Genomic DNA, 19,892 nt, shown 5'->3' on the forward strand with positions numbered 1-19,892 from the left:
CTCTATTGCCGATTGGTGGTTGTTTCAGAGTTTGCTTGTTGCGACAGATTTTGCATGGTGGCTTGCTGCTAATATGCAAGTTTGAGTCGCTTCTTTTCCATGACTTGACACGCGCTAAACTTTTATAAACTACTTGTTCTGAAAGCACATTAAGTACCAACTTAATTTCACAAAACCAATTGCGAGTCGAGCGATTCAATATTGGTAAGTGCTACTTATGGTTTTCACGAAAGACTTTGAATAAAAACCTACTACTACTAATCGACATATTTGTAAATTTTATTCGTATATCATGTAAACAAATACATATTAATACTAGGAAGGATATGTAATGTCAATTTATTGGGCAAAATGTTTTCGGCGATGTGTGTAAAGCCCAGTTTCAAAATTATAAGATTTGGAACAAATTTCGCATTTGTAAAGTTCCCTAAGGGCATTGTGACTCTCCATATGTCGCCTTAACGTTTGCTTGCTGAAAAAGGCCTTATGGCATATATGGCAAAAGGCCTTTGTTTGTTTGGCATTTGGCGATGTGCTCTCCAAAGAAAGCATTTCCGATATCACAACTCCTGAAATCACAAGGACGGATTGTGTCAATAATGAAATGACGCGAAGAAACTAATTTCTCGTAGTACACAATTTTATTAAAAACTACCACTGAAACATTTGTAAAAAGTATTTATTTATTTTCACGTATTTTTTGGTATAGGGTACATTTACTAGGAGGTATGATCCATTCTGACATGTCTGTCTAAATTATCTTTCCATTGGAAAGTACGTGTACAAAGATTACAATGGAACAAAGTTCGAACATCTTCGTGAACTTTAAAATGTCTCTTCATATTCCCTTTTTCCGTAAAATATTTACGACATTTCGGGCATTGGAATTTTTTTTCTTTCACGTTATAATTAGAGACTAGATAGATTTCGTTAGGAAGATCTGAAAAATTAAGAGTTAAAAAGTCCTCATTGCATTTCATTTACGCCTAAAATTTTAAATATATAAGTTCTCGTGTATCAACTAAGACTGTACGAGAGACCATACAGTGATAAAAATGTTTAATGTATAATTTACAGTTAATACAGATCCAACTATATACTTTAAAACATTTTTGTTTCCATTATTTTGTCATTTACATAAAGTTTAATTGTAAACAACGATTAATTTTTAACATCTACGAGACATTAGACGTAGCGCCTTTGTTATGTTTTTTAGTAACAAATAATTACCAACTGACATAATTAGTTCCACTATTACAAGTCAATCAAAATTTCAATTAAAAGTCTACTAGTAAAAATGGAACATAGTAGAAAATCAGCTGCCTTAATATTTGGTTAAAACAACGGGTTACTAGGTCTTAAATGTAACTTCATAACAACACTTGTTAACAGTTATATATAAACGCCTCGTTTTTTAGAAAAAAATTTCAATAATTCTCCACATTATTGCCAACCGTGACTGAGACACTTGCTATAGTCGATGAGCGCCTTGGTACATTCTTTTTAATGAGATTTTGGCGCTAATCAAGGTGCTCAAAGGCTATAGTTGATAAATTTGATATGGGAGGCGTGAAGAGAACATCTATGCACCACTAATTGGTGCATATAAAAAAACTTAATATTTAGGAACTTAAAAATTATCTAGGTTGAAATATACCATATTCAAGAGTGGGGAAACCACTACTAAATTGTAGTAATTAGTAACGAAGTTCAAAAAAATTTAAATATTAATCAAAAGTTCTATGAAAATGGTTCTTTCAAGCCTTCATATCAAAAAAAGTCAAATATTTGACGCTTGAAATGAGGGACACAAATTTTCACCAAGTGGTTTTCCCCTCGCCATAATTATTATCTATAGAACCAGGAATACATACAGCTACTAGGAAGCGCTGTGCCCCCATATATCCAACGTTAATTTCTAAGCGGGTTTTGTGGGCCGGGCTTGAAAACTTCCTATTCGACACACCTCATGACTGACTTCTTTTTAACTGAGATTTCATTGGTTGGTAGAAACAAGAGGATAGGTGCAACGCGCAGCGACATGGATTATTCGCGACGTACATAGTCACTAGTCTAGTTTTTCCCACAAAATCTGCCTTGATACGTTAAGTGAAAACGGCTACACAACGATTCCTGTCAGCTGTATGCATTCCTTATAGAACAAATACAGATCTGAACCATCAATAAAATGAGCTACCGAAACAACTCACTTAACATTATTATGTTGATGTTTTATATGACTGGTTAAATGTGTTTTCCAGCTAAACCTATGATGACAATATTTGCATTGAAAGTTTTTTCTTTTGACCCGATGTATCTCGGTATGTCTTTTCATATTGCTGACATTGTAAAAAGTCTTGAAGCAAACGGGACAAGTTGATTCTTTGTACGCGAAATCGTTTGCGTTTAAATGATTAAAAGTACTCTTCCCCGTTTTCGGAGATTTCCTCACACTATATCGAGCTTGGTGACCAAGTACAACCGGCATTGCAAGTTGGGAAGAGCCGTAATTGTCAAACAATTCAAAACGAGCTAAAACGTTCAATATATAAAAAATAAAAAGGAGAAAAACATTTAACTACAACCAGAGATTGAAGTTCTTCGTGCTTATTGGTCCTTTAACACTTTAGGTGGGGTACACGTTTAGGATTTGGTAATTAAACCTAGCAAAAATAATTTTCGCATGTCCTCTAGCTAGTGACCTAAGTTAGATAAAATTAGCCTCTTGATACACCGTAAAAATAATTTGGTAACTAGAGACCAAATGATGTCAAATCAACTTTAAACAATGAAAAAAAAAAAAAAGACTTAGTCTTGATTCAAAAAACATTTTATGGTCATAACTAAGACACGTGTTTTAACAAATGATACAAGTTACACTAAGCTGGTTTCGAAGACTTGTTACAGTGCATGATTTTAATGTGTTTCACGAGATAATTCTTCCACGAAAATCTCTGTTGACAATAAGGACAAAAATAGTTTTTCCTTTTAAGAACATGGATCTGCACGTGCCTCTTCATGTTGCTTTCGTTACAAAATGATTTGAAGCAGACAGGGCAAGTTCTTCTACTGACGACTTGATCTCCCAATTGCCATGTCGCCTCGGAACTGCGTTCATCTACTCGAGAATTATGAGCCGGTTTAACGCTAATTAAGCTAATTGGCACAACTTCGTAAGTGGTTAAAGTTTCTACAAAACAGGGAAATGGGAAAAAAATTCGAATTTACATGAAGTTTCATAAGTAATTGCGTGATATTGTTCAGATTTGGGTTAAGTGCGGGTCTCGACTAACGAATGTTATTTGCGAAATATAATTGCACACCAGACAACGGGTTTATCAATCACTTTAATTCCAGAAATGGTTTGTGCTTCCAATGTTTTTAAAGTGCTTACATAATTTTTTCTATACATTATATATTAAATATGAAAAATATTCAATAATTTTAATTCCTTTTTCAAAGTATTTTAACTGTATGAAGTCTTTTTTGTCTGTGAACAGTACTTTATTGCCAATTATAAAACACGTAGATGGTATATGTCGACGTCGGTACATGGTATCGAGATGGGACGGACGCCAGTTCGTCGGTAGCGTAATTATATGGTACAAGTCGACACCAGTATAGGGTATCAAAAATTTAAAATATAGCGAAAGCAAGTTCTTTTGTATCGAAGGGCTATTTATTCAGACAAATTTTCTGCACGTCGATAACTGGAGGTTACATGTGGGTTACTGGTACTCATTTTAGCACTGTTAAAGTAGCTCATCGAAGGCCTATTCACTCAACATTTCTGTACGCCTGTTAAGTACGGTGCGTTGTGGTAACTATTATGAGACCAACCTTTAGGACATTTTGTTAGGATTGTTAGTAGTTTTTCGGCCAAAAATATTAAAAGATTGATTGAAGAAAGCTTTTTTCATCAAGAAGGAATTATCTTAAAATAATGAATTTTAAGCAGTATGGTCTAAATCATACAACATGCTGAAAAATAGAGATAAGGCTGAGCCAGTTTAAAAATTAGATGCTTGGGGATCCATTGGCCCTGTGGCCACTCGCCTAATTAAAAACTTTCCAAGGTTTCACCATTTTAAGTGACCAATGTCAAGTTTATTTAAGTGCTTGGCCTCTACTGGCCAAAAGGTCAGTTTAAAAGAACCCTTATTTCTGAACCTGGTCTACATATTAACCTCGGCTCTACCAAAATTAAGAAGGATAATGCCGGCGTAATTTTATTTACACCAACAGGTGTTAATAACGGATAATTACAATCCGTGTAAAGTATGTAAATTAATAATATCAACTCGTAATGGTTGAGTTGGATAGAGTGCATGTTTTAATTCAATAACCTAAATTCACGAGAGCCTGTTTTAATTCAATAACCTAAATTCACGAGAGCCTGTTTTAATTCAATAACCTAAATTCACGAGAGCCTGTTTTAATTCAATAACCTAAATTCACGAGAGCCTGTTTTAATTCAATAACCTAAATTCACGAGAGCCTGTTTTAATTCAATAACCTAAATTCACGAGAGCCTGTTTTAATTCAATAACCTAAATTCACGAGAGCCTGTTTTAATTCAATAACCTAAATTCATGATACTGCTTTTAATTCAATAACCTAAATTCATGATACTGCTTTTAATTCAATAACCTAAATTCATGATACTGCTTTTAATTCAATAACCTAAATTCATGATACTGCTTTTAATTCAATAACCTAAATTCATGATACTGCTTTTAATTCAATAACCTAAATTCATGATACTGCTTTTAATTCAATAACCTAAATTCATGATACTGCTTTTAATTCAATAACCTAAATTCATGATACTGCTTTTAATTCAATAACCTAAATTCATGATACTGCTTTTAATTCAATAACCTAAATTCATGATACTGCTTTTAATTCAATAACCTAAATTCATGATACTGCTTTTAATTCAATAACCTAAATTCATGATACTGCTTTTAATTCAATAACCTAAATTCATGATACTGCTTTTAATTCAATAACCTAAATTAAATACAATAGCATCAAATCTTAATAGTGACTCACGAGAGTTCATGTCTCATTTCAAATACCTCAACTCAAGAGAGTTCATGTCTCATTTCAAATACCTCAACTCAAGAGAGTTCATGTCTCATTTCAAATACCTCAACTCACGAGAGAGCATGTCTAATTTGAAATACATTACCTCGCGATAGTTCATGTCTCATTTCAAATACCTCAACTCACGAGAGAGCATGTCTAATTTGAAATACATTACCTCGCGATAGTTCATGTCTCGTTACGAATATAACTCACGAGAGCACATTTTATGTCAATCAAATAGAGACCCATGATTTAGTCCAATGTCGGACTCATGAAAGCCGAAGACTTAATCCAAGCAACTCATACTCATGAGAGCCCAAGACTTAATGACTTAATTCAATAAACCTATAATATTCGTGAGAGCCCAAGGTTTCGTTTAATAATCTCAAACTCGCGAAGGCCCAAAATTTCGTTGACCAACTTATGATTCAATTACGTGTATACACGAGTAACCAACTTATGATTCAATTACGTGTATACACGAGTAACCAACTTATGATTCATTAACGTGTATACACGAGCAACCAACTTATGATTCATTAACGTGTATACACGGGCAACCAACTTATGATTCATTAACGTGTATACACGAGCAACCAACTTATGATTCATTAACGTGTATACACGAGCAACCAACTTATGATTCATTAACGTGTATACACGAGCAACCAACTTATGATTCATTAACGTGTATACACGAGCAACCAACTTATGATTCATTAACGTGTATACACGAGCAACCAACTTATGATTCATTAACGTGTATACACGAGCAACTAACTTCAATTCAATAATTTAAATTTATATGCCGGACGTTTGATTTCGTAATCTGAGCGAGACTAAAATTGTAAACTAAAGAGACAAGAGTGAATTAATTCTTTATGAAAACCGAGGGGCTAATCACTGTGAGATTCCCTGTACATCGATTACGGATTACGTGTTATCTTTTTAGCACTGTCAAGTGCAGGGATTTTAAAGATTACAAGTAATAACTTTAGTGCAGACGTGTACACTAAAAAAATAACACCTGTAAATTTACCATTTTAGAAACGAAATCCTAAGCCTCTATAGACTACCTATTAAAAAAACTGACTGAGGCTTGGAGGAGAGCTGGAGTAGCAATCTCCATACCTATACCGTTGCCTCTGTATCCCCATCAACGGCACGGAGGACCTCCCAGCATCCTCGGAAGGCGTTTTGGTAGGGTACGACAACATAGACGACGCTCCCTGTCTTAAAAATAGAAGGCAATTCACGAGAACTAGCATCTAATTTTAAATGACGCTATGCTACCACACTTCACAATTCCCTACCAAAAGGTGGGGGCGTGTGCAAGGTACTCTGGGAAACTTCCATTGCCGCATACTGCCAACGAACATTTTTCTCCATCTCACCTTTTTCTTCAAGACTGAGGGAGCTGAATAATTTTATTGCTGCGAGCTTATGGGATCGTGTACAAATTCAATAGACTCAATTCATGGGATGGTGTACAAATTCGGTAGACTCAATTCATGGGATGGTGTACAAATTCGGTAGACTCAATTCATGGGATGGTGTATAAATTCGGTAGACTCAATTCATGGGATCGTGTGTAAATTCAATAACCTCGATTCATGGGATCGTGTGTAAATTCAATAACCTCGATTCATGGGATCGTGTACAAATTCAATAACCTCGATTCATGGGATCGTGTACAAATTCAATAACCTCGATTCATGGGATCGTGTACAAATTCAATAACCTCGATTCATGGGATCGTGTACAAATTCAATAACCTCGATTCATGGGATCGTGTATAAATTCAATAACCTCGACTCATGGGATCGTGTACAAATTCAATAACCTCGACTCATGGGATCGTGTACAAATTCAATAACCTCGACTCATGGGATCGTGTACAAATTCAATAACCTCGACTCATGGGATCGTGTACAAATTCAATAACCTCGACTCATGGGATCGTGTACAAATTCAATAACCTCGACTCATGGGATGGTGTGTAAATTCAATAACCTCGACTCATGGGATGGTGTGTAAATTCAATAACCTCAATTCATGGGATGGTGTGTAAATTCAATAACCTCAATTCATGGGATGGTGTGTAAATTCAATAACCTCGATTCATGGGATGGTGTGTAAATTCAATAATCTCGATTCATGGGATCGTGTACAAATTCAATAACCTCGATTCATGGGATCGTGTACAAATTCAATAACCTCGACTCATGGGATCGTGTACAAATTCAATAACCTCGACTCATGGGATCGTGTACAAATTCAATAACCTCGACTCATGGGATCGTGTACAAATTCAATAACCTCGACTCATGGGATCGTGTACAAATTCAATAACCTCGACTCATGGGATCGTGTACAAATTCAATAACCTCGACTCATGGGATGGTGTGTAAATTCAATAACCTCAATTCATGGGATGGTGTGTAAATTCAATAACCTCAATTCATGGGATGGTGTGTAAATTCAATAACCTCAATTCATGGGATGGTGTGTAAATTCAATAACCTCAATTCATGGGATGGTGTGTAAATTCAATAACCTCGATTCATGGGATGGTGTGTAAATTCAATAATCTCGATTCATGGGATCGTGTACAAATTCAATAACCTCGATTCATGGGATGGTGTGTAAATTCAATAACCTCGATTCATGGGATGGTGTGTAAATTCAATAATCTCGATTCATGGGATCGTGTACAAATTCAATAACCTCGATTCATGGGATGGTGTGTAAATTCAATAATCTCGATTCATGGGATCGTGTACAAATTCAATAACCTCGATTCATGGGATCGTGTACATATTCAATAACCTCAACTCATGAAAGAATGTACATATTCAATAACCATCTCATGGAAGAATGTACATATTCAATAACCTCAACTAATCTGAGCGTGTATATATTCTATAGCCTCAACTAATCTGAGCGTGTATATATTCTATAGCCTCAACTCATGGAAGCATGTGTATATTCTATAGCCTCAACTCATGGAAGCATGTATATATTCTATAGCCTCAACTCATGGAAGCATGTATATATTCTATAGCCTCAACTCATGGAAGCATGTATATATTCTATAGCCTCAACTCATGGAAGCATGTATATATTCTATAGCCTCAACTCATGGAAGCATGTATATATTCTATAGCCTCAACTCATGGAAGCATGTATATATTCTATAGCCTCAACTCATGGAAGCATGTATATATTCTATAGCCTCAACTCATGGAAGCATGTATATATTCTACAGCCTCAACTCATGGAAGCATGTATATATTCTATAGCCTCAACTCATGGAAGCATGTATATATTCTATAGCCTCAACTCATGGAAGCATGTATATATTCTACAGCCTCAACTCATGGAAGCATGTATATATTCTACAGCCTCAACTCATGGAAGCATGTATTGTATATATATATTTTATAGACTCAACTCATGGAAGCATGTATATATATTCTATAGACTCAACTCATGGAAGCATGTATATATATTCTATAGACTCAACTCATGGAAGCATGTATATATATTTTATAGACTCAACTCATGGAAGCATGTATATATATATTATAGATTCAACTCATGGAAGCATGTATATATATTCTATAGACTCAACTCATGGAAGCATGTATATATATTCTATAGCCTCAACTCATGGAAGCATGTATATATTCTATAGCCTCAACTCATGGAAGCATGTATATATTCTATAGCCTCAACTCATGGAAGCATGTATATATTCTATAGCCTCAACTCATGGAAGCATGTATATATTCTATAGCCTCAACTCATGGAAGCATGTATATATTCTATAGCCTCAACTCATGGAAGCATGTATATATTCTATAGCCTCAACTCATGGAAGCATGTATATATATTCTATAGCCTCAACTCATGGAAGCATGTATATATATTCTATAGCCTCAACTCATGGAAGCATGTATATATATTCTATAGCCTCAACTCATGGAAGCATGTATATATATTCTATAGCCTCAACTCATGGAAGCATGTATATATATTCTATAGCCTCAACTCATGGAAGCATGTATATATTCTATAGCCTCAACTCATGGAAATCAATAAACACTACTAATTAGAGCATGTACATAATCAATAATCTTTACTAATTAGAGCATGTACATAATCAATAATCTCTACTAATTAGAGCATGTACATAATCAATAATCTCTACTAATTAGAGCATGTACATAATCAATAATCTCTACTAATTAGAGCATGTACATATTCAATAATCTCAACTCATCTGAGCATGTATATATTCTATAACCTCAACTCATCTGAGCATTTATATATTCAAGATTCTCAACTCATCTGAGCATTTATATATTCAAGATTCTCAACTCATCTGAGCATTTATATATTCAAGATTCTCAACTCATCTGAGCATTTATATATTCAATATTCTCAACTCAAGAGAGCATGTATATATTCAATAATCTCAACTCAAGAGAGCATGTATATAATCAATAATCTCTACTAATTAGAGCATGTATATATTCAATAATATCAATACCCTGATGTCGGAACATGCGACATGCGACCCAAAATCTTACTCAATGATTTTTTTAACTCCCATGAGATTTTCTAAATTTATTTCTTAAATAACCAAACTTATGCCGATCACATCACGACATAATCCAGACATCTATTTCAGAATCTCCGCTACATAAATGAAGAAGAGGGGAAATTGAGTGTTCCAAGCCCCATCCATAATTTTTCCGCATGACAATTGTCCTTGTTCTACTTTTTCCCTATGAGACTTAATACTAACAAATAAGTCGACGCAGGCTCTTCAAAACTGCATATTACCACTGGAATCCACTACCGTGACGAGTTGTCACGATAAGCGAAAGGTTGGGCGAACGAATACGGTTATGTTAAACTACCCAGGGATAAAAACAGTACTTGCAAAGCTTTCTTGTACAAGAGTATAACTTTCTGCTAAGCCTCGTTTATTGTACAAGCTTCACTACACCTACCATACCAAATAAATCAATTCCTCCCCCTCAACATCTCAAACCTGGTTGTAGCATACGCAGCCAAAACTCTGATGCTCCATCACACGTTCACGACGAAATAATATTTACCAGCTAAGCGACGTGTTCTCAGAGTGGCTTAGCTATTTGAGGACAATATATACCACTACAATTTAATAGGTTTAACCAATTTTTCAAGTAATTGAACAAATAATGTAGAACTGTGTACCTAAACTCAGACTGAATATATTCAGATACCAAATCTAGATCTAGGTACTTACTGAAGTAACATCATAATATTATGGTGGATGTGCCCTCTTCGCTTAGCTAACCCATCCTGTATATCCATAGTGAAAACTAAAACTATCCAAGGTTAAATTTAAATGGCGTAAAATGGTGGTAAAACCAGTTTCGTCGTTACAAACTTAACAAATGATGCAAATTTATATTGGCATGTAGCGGCTGTAAAATTTCGAAATCACTAGGGGCTTTGACACTACCTCTTTTCACACCAGACCTTACGCTACCTGCATTCCTGATTTTCATTATTTCGTTAGGTTTGAGATCAATTTCATTATTTTTTTATATAAATAATATAACGCTTATTTATACCTAATTTGAACTATGATATACATCTACTGAGATTTTATACAATAAAGCAATACCACAACATGTTCTCATAAAATAACTGGTTTGTCACGTATTGCTTAAACTGCTACTTTAAACTGTCACTCATAAGTTTATTCTTGAAACTACCTCAAATATCGCAGTTGGTACTTTCTCTAACCATTTTTACAAGGCTACTAAGTAACGTTTGTATCTCATTACATCTACTTAAGCTGTTTTGAGCCTCATCGAACCATTCTACACTTAAACGTTCTTTTCACTTCAAAAAACAGTGTTTCAAAAATCAGGAACTGCCTATAATAGTCCACTCCGATATTCTCAAAACCCTGACTAAAAAAAATCTACTTCTGAGCTCTTTTTGAGCAAAAACTACCTAATTTCAAAATCAGATGTATATGAGCCTCATAATGCAACATATTTTTCAATTAGTTATTAATAATATAATTTTTTAAAATAATGATTTATATTAAATGTATTACTATTATTAATTTCATAAAAGAAAAACTTCATGCAGTAGCTACCTTGGAGACCTCGTTGGGTTCCCTTGTGGCTGGTCAAGTGGATCATTGGCCGATCATTTTATGCCACGTACCTTTACCTTTATATTATTATTAACATTAAACCTTTATTCAATTCACCTCTTTAGTGTTTCATCAAACTTCCAGGGATATAACGCTTAAAATCGCCTTTTTTCAAAGACACACCTTTGAACACTAAAAAGGTGAATTACCTCGGTTCAATTACTTTAGTACCAACACCTTCAGACTTTCACCAACATTTGCAGACAACTGACCATCTGAATATTGTACGGTGTTCAACGGTTGAATGGGAAAACGAAAGAGAACAAATCTTTCACAGTTAGACACTAAACATGATTTTCCCATATTTCCATCAACCTTAACACACAGATTGTTGGAAATATTACTGTAATGCTTACGTAATATAATTACTGCGCATTACAGTTAGGGAAAACTCAATTTCTTTAGCACCAAACAACATCAAACTTGTTACAAACTGGATACTAACCTCCAGCTCAATCTTTCTTGAGATGGTCATCACAGTTTGATGTACACTGCACTTCGCAGACACCTACATCACCTCACCACCAGTGAAGCCTTCGTTCACATGCATTTACAATGCGTCAAGCCTAGTACCATTTAGTACTAGGCATCGAGGATACTTACACGAGTACCATATATACCAATGTAAGCTTATTACTAAACATTCCAGAATAGTCGCAAAAGCAACTATTCTGAAGAAAGTAGACGGGTTTAAGCTTAATTTAAAACCTATGGGTATGTAATCTAATGTTTTAGATCAAGGAAGGTAATACCCACCAATTTAACTTTCAGATATGTCTTCTTAAAGGCCATCCAGTTCGGATATGCGACCAGGAACTTGTGTAGTGTTGGCACGTACATCTTCGTTCGTTTCTTCTCTCCAGATCCCAGCAACAATTACGCGTTACGCGATAAACCGTTCCTTACAACGCGATTTTAAACAAACACAATGTCTACCAAAAAAACTGAGCTATTGAAACAATAATCCCCAGCCCCCCTTAGCACATAATTTTCTTTATTTGAAGTCGCAAGTTTTACAAACATTTGTGATACAGCAAGTTTTACACAACTTTCAAAAAAAAAAAAACTTCGTATTCATATAATCTAACTTACTATACTTATTAGCTACAACACCATGGGTTCATATTTTGCCACCTTTACTTCACTGTGACTTATGGTTTATGTTTACCTCAACAATTTTCATAAAACCATTATCATTTACCATAAATACACTGCTTCGATCGCTTAGTCATAATCCTACTTATCACACTTATAACCTCATCCAAGTAAACAATGCACACAAAGCGTTTCCCAAGCTGCAAATTACACTTACCTGCAATATTTTTCAGGTAGTATGGATAGGTAGTTGTCATCCTCGAAGAATTTTAAGTCTCGTTCAAATAATTTGCATTGGGAAACGCTTTTTAATCACCAAAGATAACGAAACTAAAAGCGTTGTAGAGTATACTATAAAATTACCGGTGCTTTTTAATACTAAACACCACAAGACTGCACAAAAGCCACCATGGGACAACACGAGACAATGTATTAAGAAGCACAGGTAGGGCAACCAAATTCATCACACACTTGGACACGAGAGTGAAGATTATAATATTAATATCCTAACTACAACATTGTACAACGCACTTTTGCGAGGCCACAACACATCATAATCATAAAACTTCACTTTCCAATACCTCGTATCCAAAGCTCGAAAATGGTTGCAAACTTAAAACCTCGAGACCATAAGAAAATTCAGTCTTACCTTGAGATGGTTGAGTTTGTGACGATGACTGTTTATCTGGTTGGTAATTGCTAGGACCAGGGATGGCGGGTACGCCGGAAGAGTCCATGTACATCATCATGGCACTACCATCTTGACTATGGTGGGAGGGGCCAGCCACCGGTGATAATGATGGCTCGTCGTAAGACACTAGTCCTGTGGGTTTGATATCTGGGATGGGGAAGGAATTGGGTAGTTTTTAGGTAATGGGGAAAAATGTTTTAATTACAATATCAAAAAATCAGTAGCTACAATAACAAAACAATTGTTTCGTTATCGTAACTTCCGAGAATCTTGTGTGGTAAACCATTTTCTTGAATCAAATGAAATATTTTTAATTGATGCAAATTGTGCACAGATAAAATATATTTATATATATATAAGCTTCTATTTAACCACTTTACAGTCGTATTTGACCAGTGGCTATTTTCATCAATAAGTCTTTCATATCCTTAACGTAACGCCATAAAGTTACAATGGGTATACTAAATTCTTCAGCAGTACGTTTAGTATTTGTTTCGCTAGTAAAAACCGTTATAAGAGCAAGTTTCAAAGATTCCCGCGACCATTTGCGTTCTTGTTGACCCCATTTAAGATTTTTTATAATAAAATCAGCGGCCATTTTAACATTTTGTTCAGTAGCAAGAATTTCTTTCCATTGAGGTTGTATATTCAAATAATCTGCAAGGTATTTAAAGAGTAATCTGTGATCATTCAAGCTAAATGCAATTAAAGCAATTCGGCATTTTTGGGTAATAATGTTTGGTTATTATAAATTGTAACACAAATAACACGAAAAGAACTGTGATTTAGGGATGTACAGTAAATTTATTTTGTAATAATTGTTGGCTTTAGGTTGACTCTTTTCGTTTCTTGACTTTCGACCATAATGACGTTAACGGTACATTGTAACGGTTAGCGGCTTGTCTTAACCCCATTCCTCCGTGCATAACGCTGAAAATTGCTGCACTCATAAGTTCACCGTAATTAGATGGTCTTTCCACAAATCTTCTTAACTTGCCGCCTTTTAATCTCGTTGATGTAGCTGAACTATTACTACTTCTCTTTGATTCTTGATGTCCACCGCCACGATTACTTCTAAGTTTAGTATTTTTAGGCAAAAACATAGGTTGGCGAAATTGCTGCTGCAAGTTACCACCATAATTAGTAGATATCCATTCTGTAAGAATAAAACCAGCTTTCTGACAAGCGCAACAAAATTTACACTCGGAAGAATTCTTGGGCCTTACATCGTCAGAACGTTAGGAAATTACATAAAAACGTAAAAAAATTGTAAAATCATGTACGTTGTGGTTTTTTTAACACTTGTTACTCGTTTTATTTAAGCCTGATTTTGTTAGTCATTTATTACATAGAATTACTAATTATCTAATTAATTAGTTACAAATAACAGAAAAATGATTTAACTCCATTCCATTCACCGGCGTTACATTAAAAAATAAAAGTGTTACGTTACAATAAGAAAAAATATATATATGTTCTAGAACAAACTTAAAAAAAAAAATGTGTGAAATCATACATAAGCTTACAAATTCAAAGATTGCATATTAATTAATTAATATATACCGAAGAAAGTATGGATTAATGAAGCTTAATTATTAAAATTTCAATAAACTTAACATTAAAGAAAAAAAAAGATATTTTTACACCCAACACTTAATTTGTACTTCATTAAAACCCTAAGGTTAAATAAATTTAATAAAATTTGTTTTTAAGTGGTTGTATAGCGATAACATTATCGTTATATATTTAATAATAATTATTATTATTAGCTTTGGTTACTAAAATGGAGCGAGCAAGTTTTGAGCCAACAAAAGTTTAAAAATTCATTTTTCCCATATTAATTTATTTATTTATTTATTTATTTTATTTATTTCAGATGAGCCCATGGGCCCTTTTTAAAACGTCTCAGGTAGATATAGGCATTTTTCATTTTTTATTAGTATTTATATAACAAAGACTTCCAAAAAACCTGATTAACAATCTCGCGTATTATATTTAACCGGATTAACTGGATTTATAGACTAGAACACGAAGCTATGGGAGGGTTTTTATATATATATCTCTCATTAACGACCGCTATGATAATAATGAATGAATTCTGACGAAAAATGAACCAAATCTTACAAACAGGCTAAGTTTTTTTCCAAAAAAAAAAAAAAAACTTATCACAATTGTTTAGAAATAACCATCTACTATCGTACCATACGTTACATACCCCACAAGTCCTAAATTTGTAATTTTTTATTCAACTTTTAAAACGTAAATGAATTAAGTCAAATTCTTATTTTTCCATTCGAGGGATCCGACATTCACACGAAATCGCGAAATCTTTGATGAAATCAAGAAATCTTCGTAGAAATCGCGAAATCTTTGTCGAAAACGCGAAATCCACGAAGAAATCGCGAAATCTTTGTCGAAAACGCGAAATCCACGAAGAAATCGCGAAATCTTTGTCGAAAACGCGAAATCCACGAAGAAATCGCGAAATCTTTGTCGAAAACGCGAAATTAACAAAGAAATCGCGAAATCTTTGTCGAAAACGCGAAATTAACAAAGAAATCGCGAAATCTTTGTCGAAAACGCGAAATCAACAAAGAAATCGCGAAATCTTTGTCGAAAACGCGAAATTAACAAAGAAATCGCGAAATCTTTGTCGAAAACGCGAAATCAACAAAGAAATCGCGAAATCTTTGTCGAAAACGCGAAATTAACAAAGAAATCGCGAAATCTTTGTCGAAAACGCGAAATTAACAAAGAAATCGCGAAATCTTTGTCGAAAACGCGAAATCAACAAAGAAATCGCGAAATCTTTGTCGAAAACGCAAAATCAACAAAGAAATCGCGAAATCTTTGTCGAAAACGCGAAATCAACAAAGAAATCGCGAAATCTTTGTCGAAAACGCAAAATCAACAAAGAAATCGCGAAATCTTTGTCGAAAACGCGAAATCAAGGAAGAAATCGCGAAATCTTTGTCGAAAACGCGAAATCCACGAAGAAATCACGAAATCTTTGTCGAAAACGCGAAATCCACGAAGAAATCACGAAATCTTTGTCGAAAACACGAAATCAACAAAGAAATCACGAAATCAACAATCGCCAAATTTTTGTCGAAAACGTGAAATCCACGAAGAAATCGCGAAATCTTTGTCGAAAAACGCGAAAACGAAAAAAATCGCGAAATCTGTCGAAAAACGCGAAAACGAAAAAAATCGCGAAATCTTTGTCGAAAAACGCGAAAACGAAAAAAATCGCGAAATCTTTGTCGAAAACGCGAAATCAACAATCACGAAATCTTTGTCGAAAACGCGAAATCAAAGAATGAATCGCGAAATTAACGAAGAAATCACGAAATCTTTGTCGAAAACGCGAAATACCGTACTAATTTTTGGGAATGTCGGAGCCCTCGTTTGTTTTCATTATTTACTAAGAAAGTGGTAACTGAGCCGCATTCATAACGAAACTTAAGTCCTGAACGAGTGATTTTTTATGCAACCGCCTTTCATGGCGGCAATGAGCGTCTATACTTTGGCAACAAACTTTCCAAACGTCGGAAGCGGCGAAAGGGGCTACGTTATAATATCTAAATACGGCGTGTTGTATGTAAACTAATTTTTCATTATCTAACTGTTGTTTGTCTCTAGCACCGCGGCAATTAGAATGACGCATTTCTTCCGGAGAAAAAAGCGCTTTGGCAATATTAACCGCGAATTGCCGAGCATTTTGGCTACGTCTGTACAAGGCTTCTAATTCAGTCTCTAATAAGTATTTCATCGAGGCACCACCTTCCCTAAATTTACCACCACCACTACCACCACCACTTTTAGAGGAAGATGTCGAATAAAGAGGTACGAGAAACGACGGCAATAGAGGTAGATGCGACAAAGGAAGTGTGGTGGATTCGTTCGTACAACTAGATCCCTCCGCTTTGTTGTTGCTGTTGTTGTTTTTACGGTTGTTTTGCCCCAATTCATCCAATTCAGACTTAACTTTAACACCACCATCATCATCATCAACATCATCTGCCAATCAGAAAAAGCAACATTCTTTTCGTTTTCCGGCAACATATTCTTTTGTTCGTTTGTTTTTTTCGATAAAATCTCTTATATAACATATTTTAGTTATGAATTCAGCCAGCATACGGAAATTTACATATTTCTGCTGGATTTCTTTCAAATTTGAAAAATATGAAGAAAGAAAGAAAAAAATCTATCGCGTATTTCTGATTGGCATTTTTTTAGGTTTTTGGTATTTAAGTATTTACTGTTCGTACTTTTGCACTTTTGCATTGTATAATATTTCATTTGATTCATAGATACGCGCCCAATTTACACCTTATTCATAATTATAGCCTGTCCACCTACCAAAAAACCAATTTCGTTTTATTTCGATTCGTTAAATTATTGAAATGTTGGCCTTGGTTACATAATTGTACACCGGCGTCGCAAAATCGAATTATCGTAATATTTTATAGCAGAAACCCAAATATTATTTCTACAATTACGTCATAATGGCAGGTAGACTGGCTAAAATCATAACTCACGATCCATCGAAGGAATATTTCAAAAAAGGTCTCCATGAAATTTTCCCATGATTATCGTTGCAAAATAAAATTAAGAATTTTTTTTTTTTTTTCACGTACCTTCGGGTATGTCCTGGGAAGAATGACCAGTCCCCGAGACTTCGGATGACTGGGAAACAGGAACTAGCGCTTGACTATCACTGGTAGAAGGTCCTTGTCCTTGCATAGACCTTTCGACTAAACTTGACGAGCCAATCATTAGTCGTTGCGATGGAGTAGGTGATCTGGTCGAACCGGTACCTTGGCTTTCAGGGAAAACTGGTACCTGTAGTTCAATTAAAAGGGTACAAAGTTTTAAATTAGGCCTAAGATTGTTGGTTGGCTTAAGGTTTGGGGTTTGTTTGATCAAGAGTAGGATTGGAAAGGGACGTACATTTTCGGTTGTCATAGACTGCTCCATCAGTTTTGAAGGTAGAAAGTCACCTTCATCCCCTGACGTGGCTTCGTCAATAGCAAGCCTAGACTCTTGTGATTGTGTTTGTGTCTGTTGTTAAAAATATTTATCAGTTATCATAATTTTAGTTAAGCAGATTTAACTAGGGAGGGTGGGGGTATAAATGAAACTAACCTGAGTTTGTAAAGGTAATGGTAACTTTTGTACTCCGTTAGGCCCCTCAGCCGCACCGGCAGTGGACGATGACGTGTCCATGTCTCGGTCTTCGATAACTTCGGGCGATTCCGCCTCCCTAATTTTAGCTGGCACTTGATCTTCGCTATCACTACGATTAGAGTCACTCAACGATCTTCTTCTAGGTCGTCCCCTTTTTCGCCTGGACAAAGGCGGCGTTTCAGCCCTAGCTCCGGAGGAAGGTGTCGTTGTACCACCACCACCACCACCTTGCGTCGCGCTTCCGCCGGTCGGAGGCGCGGTTGCTTGCGGGACAGTTTGTTGGACCACTTCTTGTTGCACTACACCACTACCATTCGATTGACCGTCTTCTCCCGAAACTTCGGCCAGTCCTTTAACTTTTAACGTTTCAGCTGTTTTTAACAAGGCTGAAAGCTGATTTTGCGACACGTTTACTTCGCCACGATACATAAAGTCAATGATGGCCTTTAAATCCGCGTATCTCATGTCTTTTAAAATCACAATAGGATGCTTGCACGGATTCTCCAAAAACAAGCTCTGGAAGAAAGGACTACAGGCGGAAAGAACCATTTTGTGTGCTTTTAAACTATGCCCTTCGCAGGCTAACGTAACGTCCACGAGAGCTTCGCTCGATAATAAATGTTCAAACACATTTAACATGTTTGAATGGTGATTGTTCCATTTTAAACAAAACTGTTGCGAACTGGAACCCATTTTGTATCACTTTTTTTGTTTCGCGTAGTTCCCACTAGACTAGAAAACTTTGGCAGGCTTCCTACAACAATAAAACAAAAAGATACCAATCAATTTTAGATTTCTACAACCGATTTGTTATAAAAAAGTTTCTATTACGAAACGGTATTTCTTAAGTTTCTCTCAAAACTGACCGAATTTTATATAAAAACAATCTATAGTCAGTGCTAAACCATTTGTGCGCAAAAGAAATCGTATTCAAAACCAAAATAATCACATGATTTTCACTCCCTTTGAAAAGCTTTCCAAAATATGTTGACTAAACTAAACACTAGGGCTGTGCGAATACTCGAATTTTCGAATAGTATTTGTTTAATTCGAATCGATTATTCGATTCGACGAATCGAATTTGCCATTTGGAGAAAAACGAGTATTCGAATAACGAAACGATTATTCGAAAAGAAATTCGAATAACCGATTTAAATACGAATACTGATCCCTAAACCTAGTAATCGCTTCCAAGGGGCTAAATTCGAATAGAAAACGAGTATTCGATTGGATATGGAAGGGACTGTGCTCACATGACATATAAGAAGCAATTCGCGATGGTTTTTCTCTCACGAATTACACAGTCTAAGGAAAAATTCCATTCTATGGGGAAGTACAATATTATTAGACTGCTACGTGTATTTAGGAAACGATTTATCGTTTTGAAAATAATATTCGTCTGATAAAACCGAGTACTAAAATTTTCTAGTACTCTTTTTAAAAACTAGTACTGCTAGGTATATTCAGAAAACGATTAATCGCTTTGAAACGAATATTCGTTTGGTAAAATCGATTAATCGGAAAAGAACGAGTACTCGAACCTGATTATTTGAATTCTTTTGAACGAGTACTCGATTCGGATTTCGAATAGCAGATTTA

The 19,892-nt window shown here is 35.2% G+C and overlaps 1 protein-coding gene and 1 long non-coding RNA gene across 5 annotated transcripts in view; both read right to left on the reverse strand.

Annotated features, from left to right (window-relative positions):
• The window catches only part of LOC149702697 (uncharacterized), a 112,080-nt gene that overhangs the window by 82,643 nt on the left and 9,545 nt on the right, over positions 1-19,892 (reverse strand). For all 4 annotated transcript variants that reach the window (XM_089866534.1, XM_089866533.1, XM_089866532.1 and 1 more), the window contains exons 2-5: positions 18,252-19,047; positions 18,057-18,167; positions 17,744-17,948; positions 13,062-13,250 (exon numbers count right to left, since the gene is read on the reverse strand). In XM_089866534.1, coding sequence (XP_089722660.1) covers positions 13,062-13,250; positions 17,744-17,948; positions 18,057-18,167; positions 18,252-18,986 — 1,240 coding nt within the window. In that variant the 5' untranslated portion in view covers positions 18,987-19,047. The remainder of the gene's footprint in view (positions 1-13,061; positions 13,251-17,743; positions 17,949-18,056; positions 18,168-18,251; positions 19,048-19,892) is intronic.
• On the reverse strand, positions 2,815-8,145 carry LOC149702700 (uncharacterized). The gene is made up of 2 exons (XR_016381813.1): positions 4,551-8,145; positions 2,815-4,346 (listed from the first exon to the last, which is right to left on the reverse strand). It is a non-coding gene; the product is annotated as an uncharacterized LOC149702700 (long non-coding RNA).

This window comes from Phalangium opilio, unplaced genomic scaffold (genome assembly GCF_054372755.1).
Source record: "Phalangium opilio isolate 3A_F unplaced genomic scaffold, DU_Popi_V2 ptg000017l_1, whole genome shotgun sequence".
In the NCBI taxonomy this organism is placed as follows: Eukaryota; Metazoa; Arthropoda; class Arachnida; order Opiliones; family Phalangiidae; genus Phalangium; species Phalangium opilio.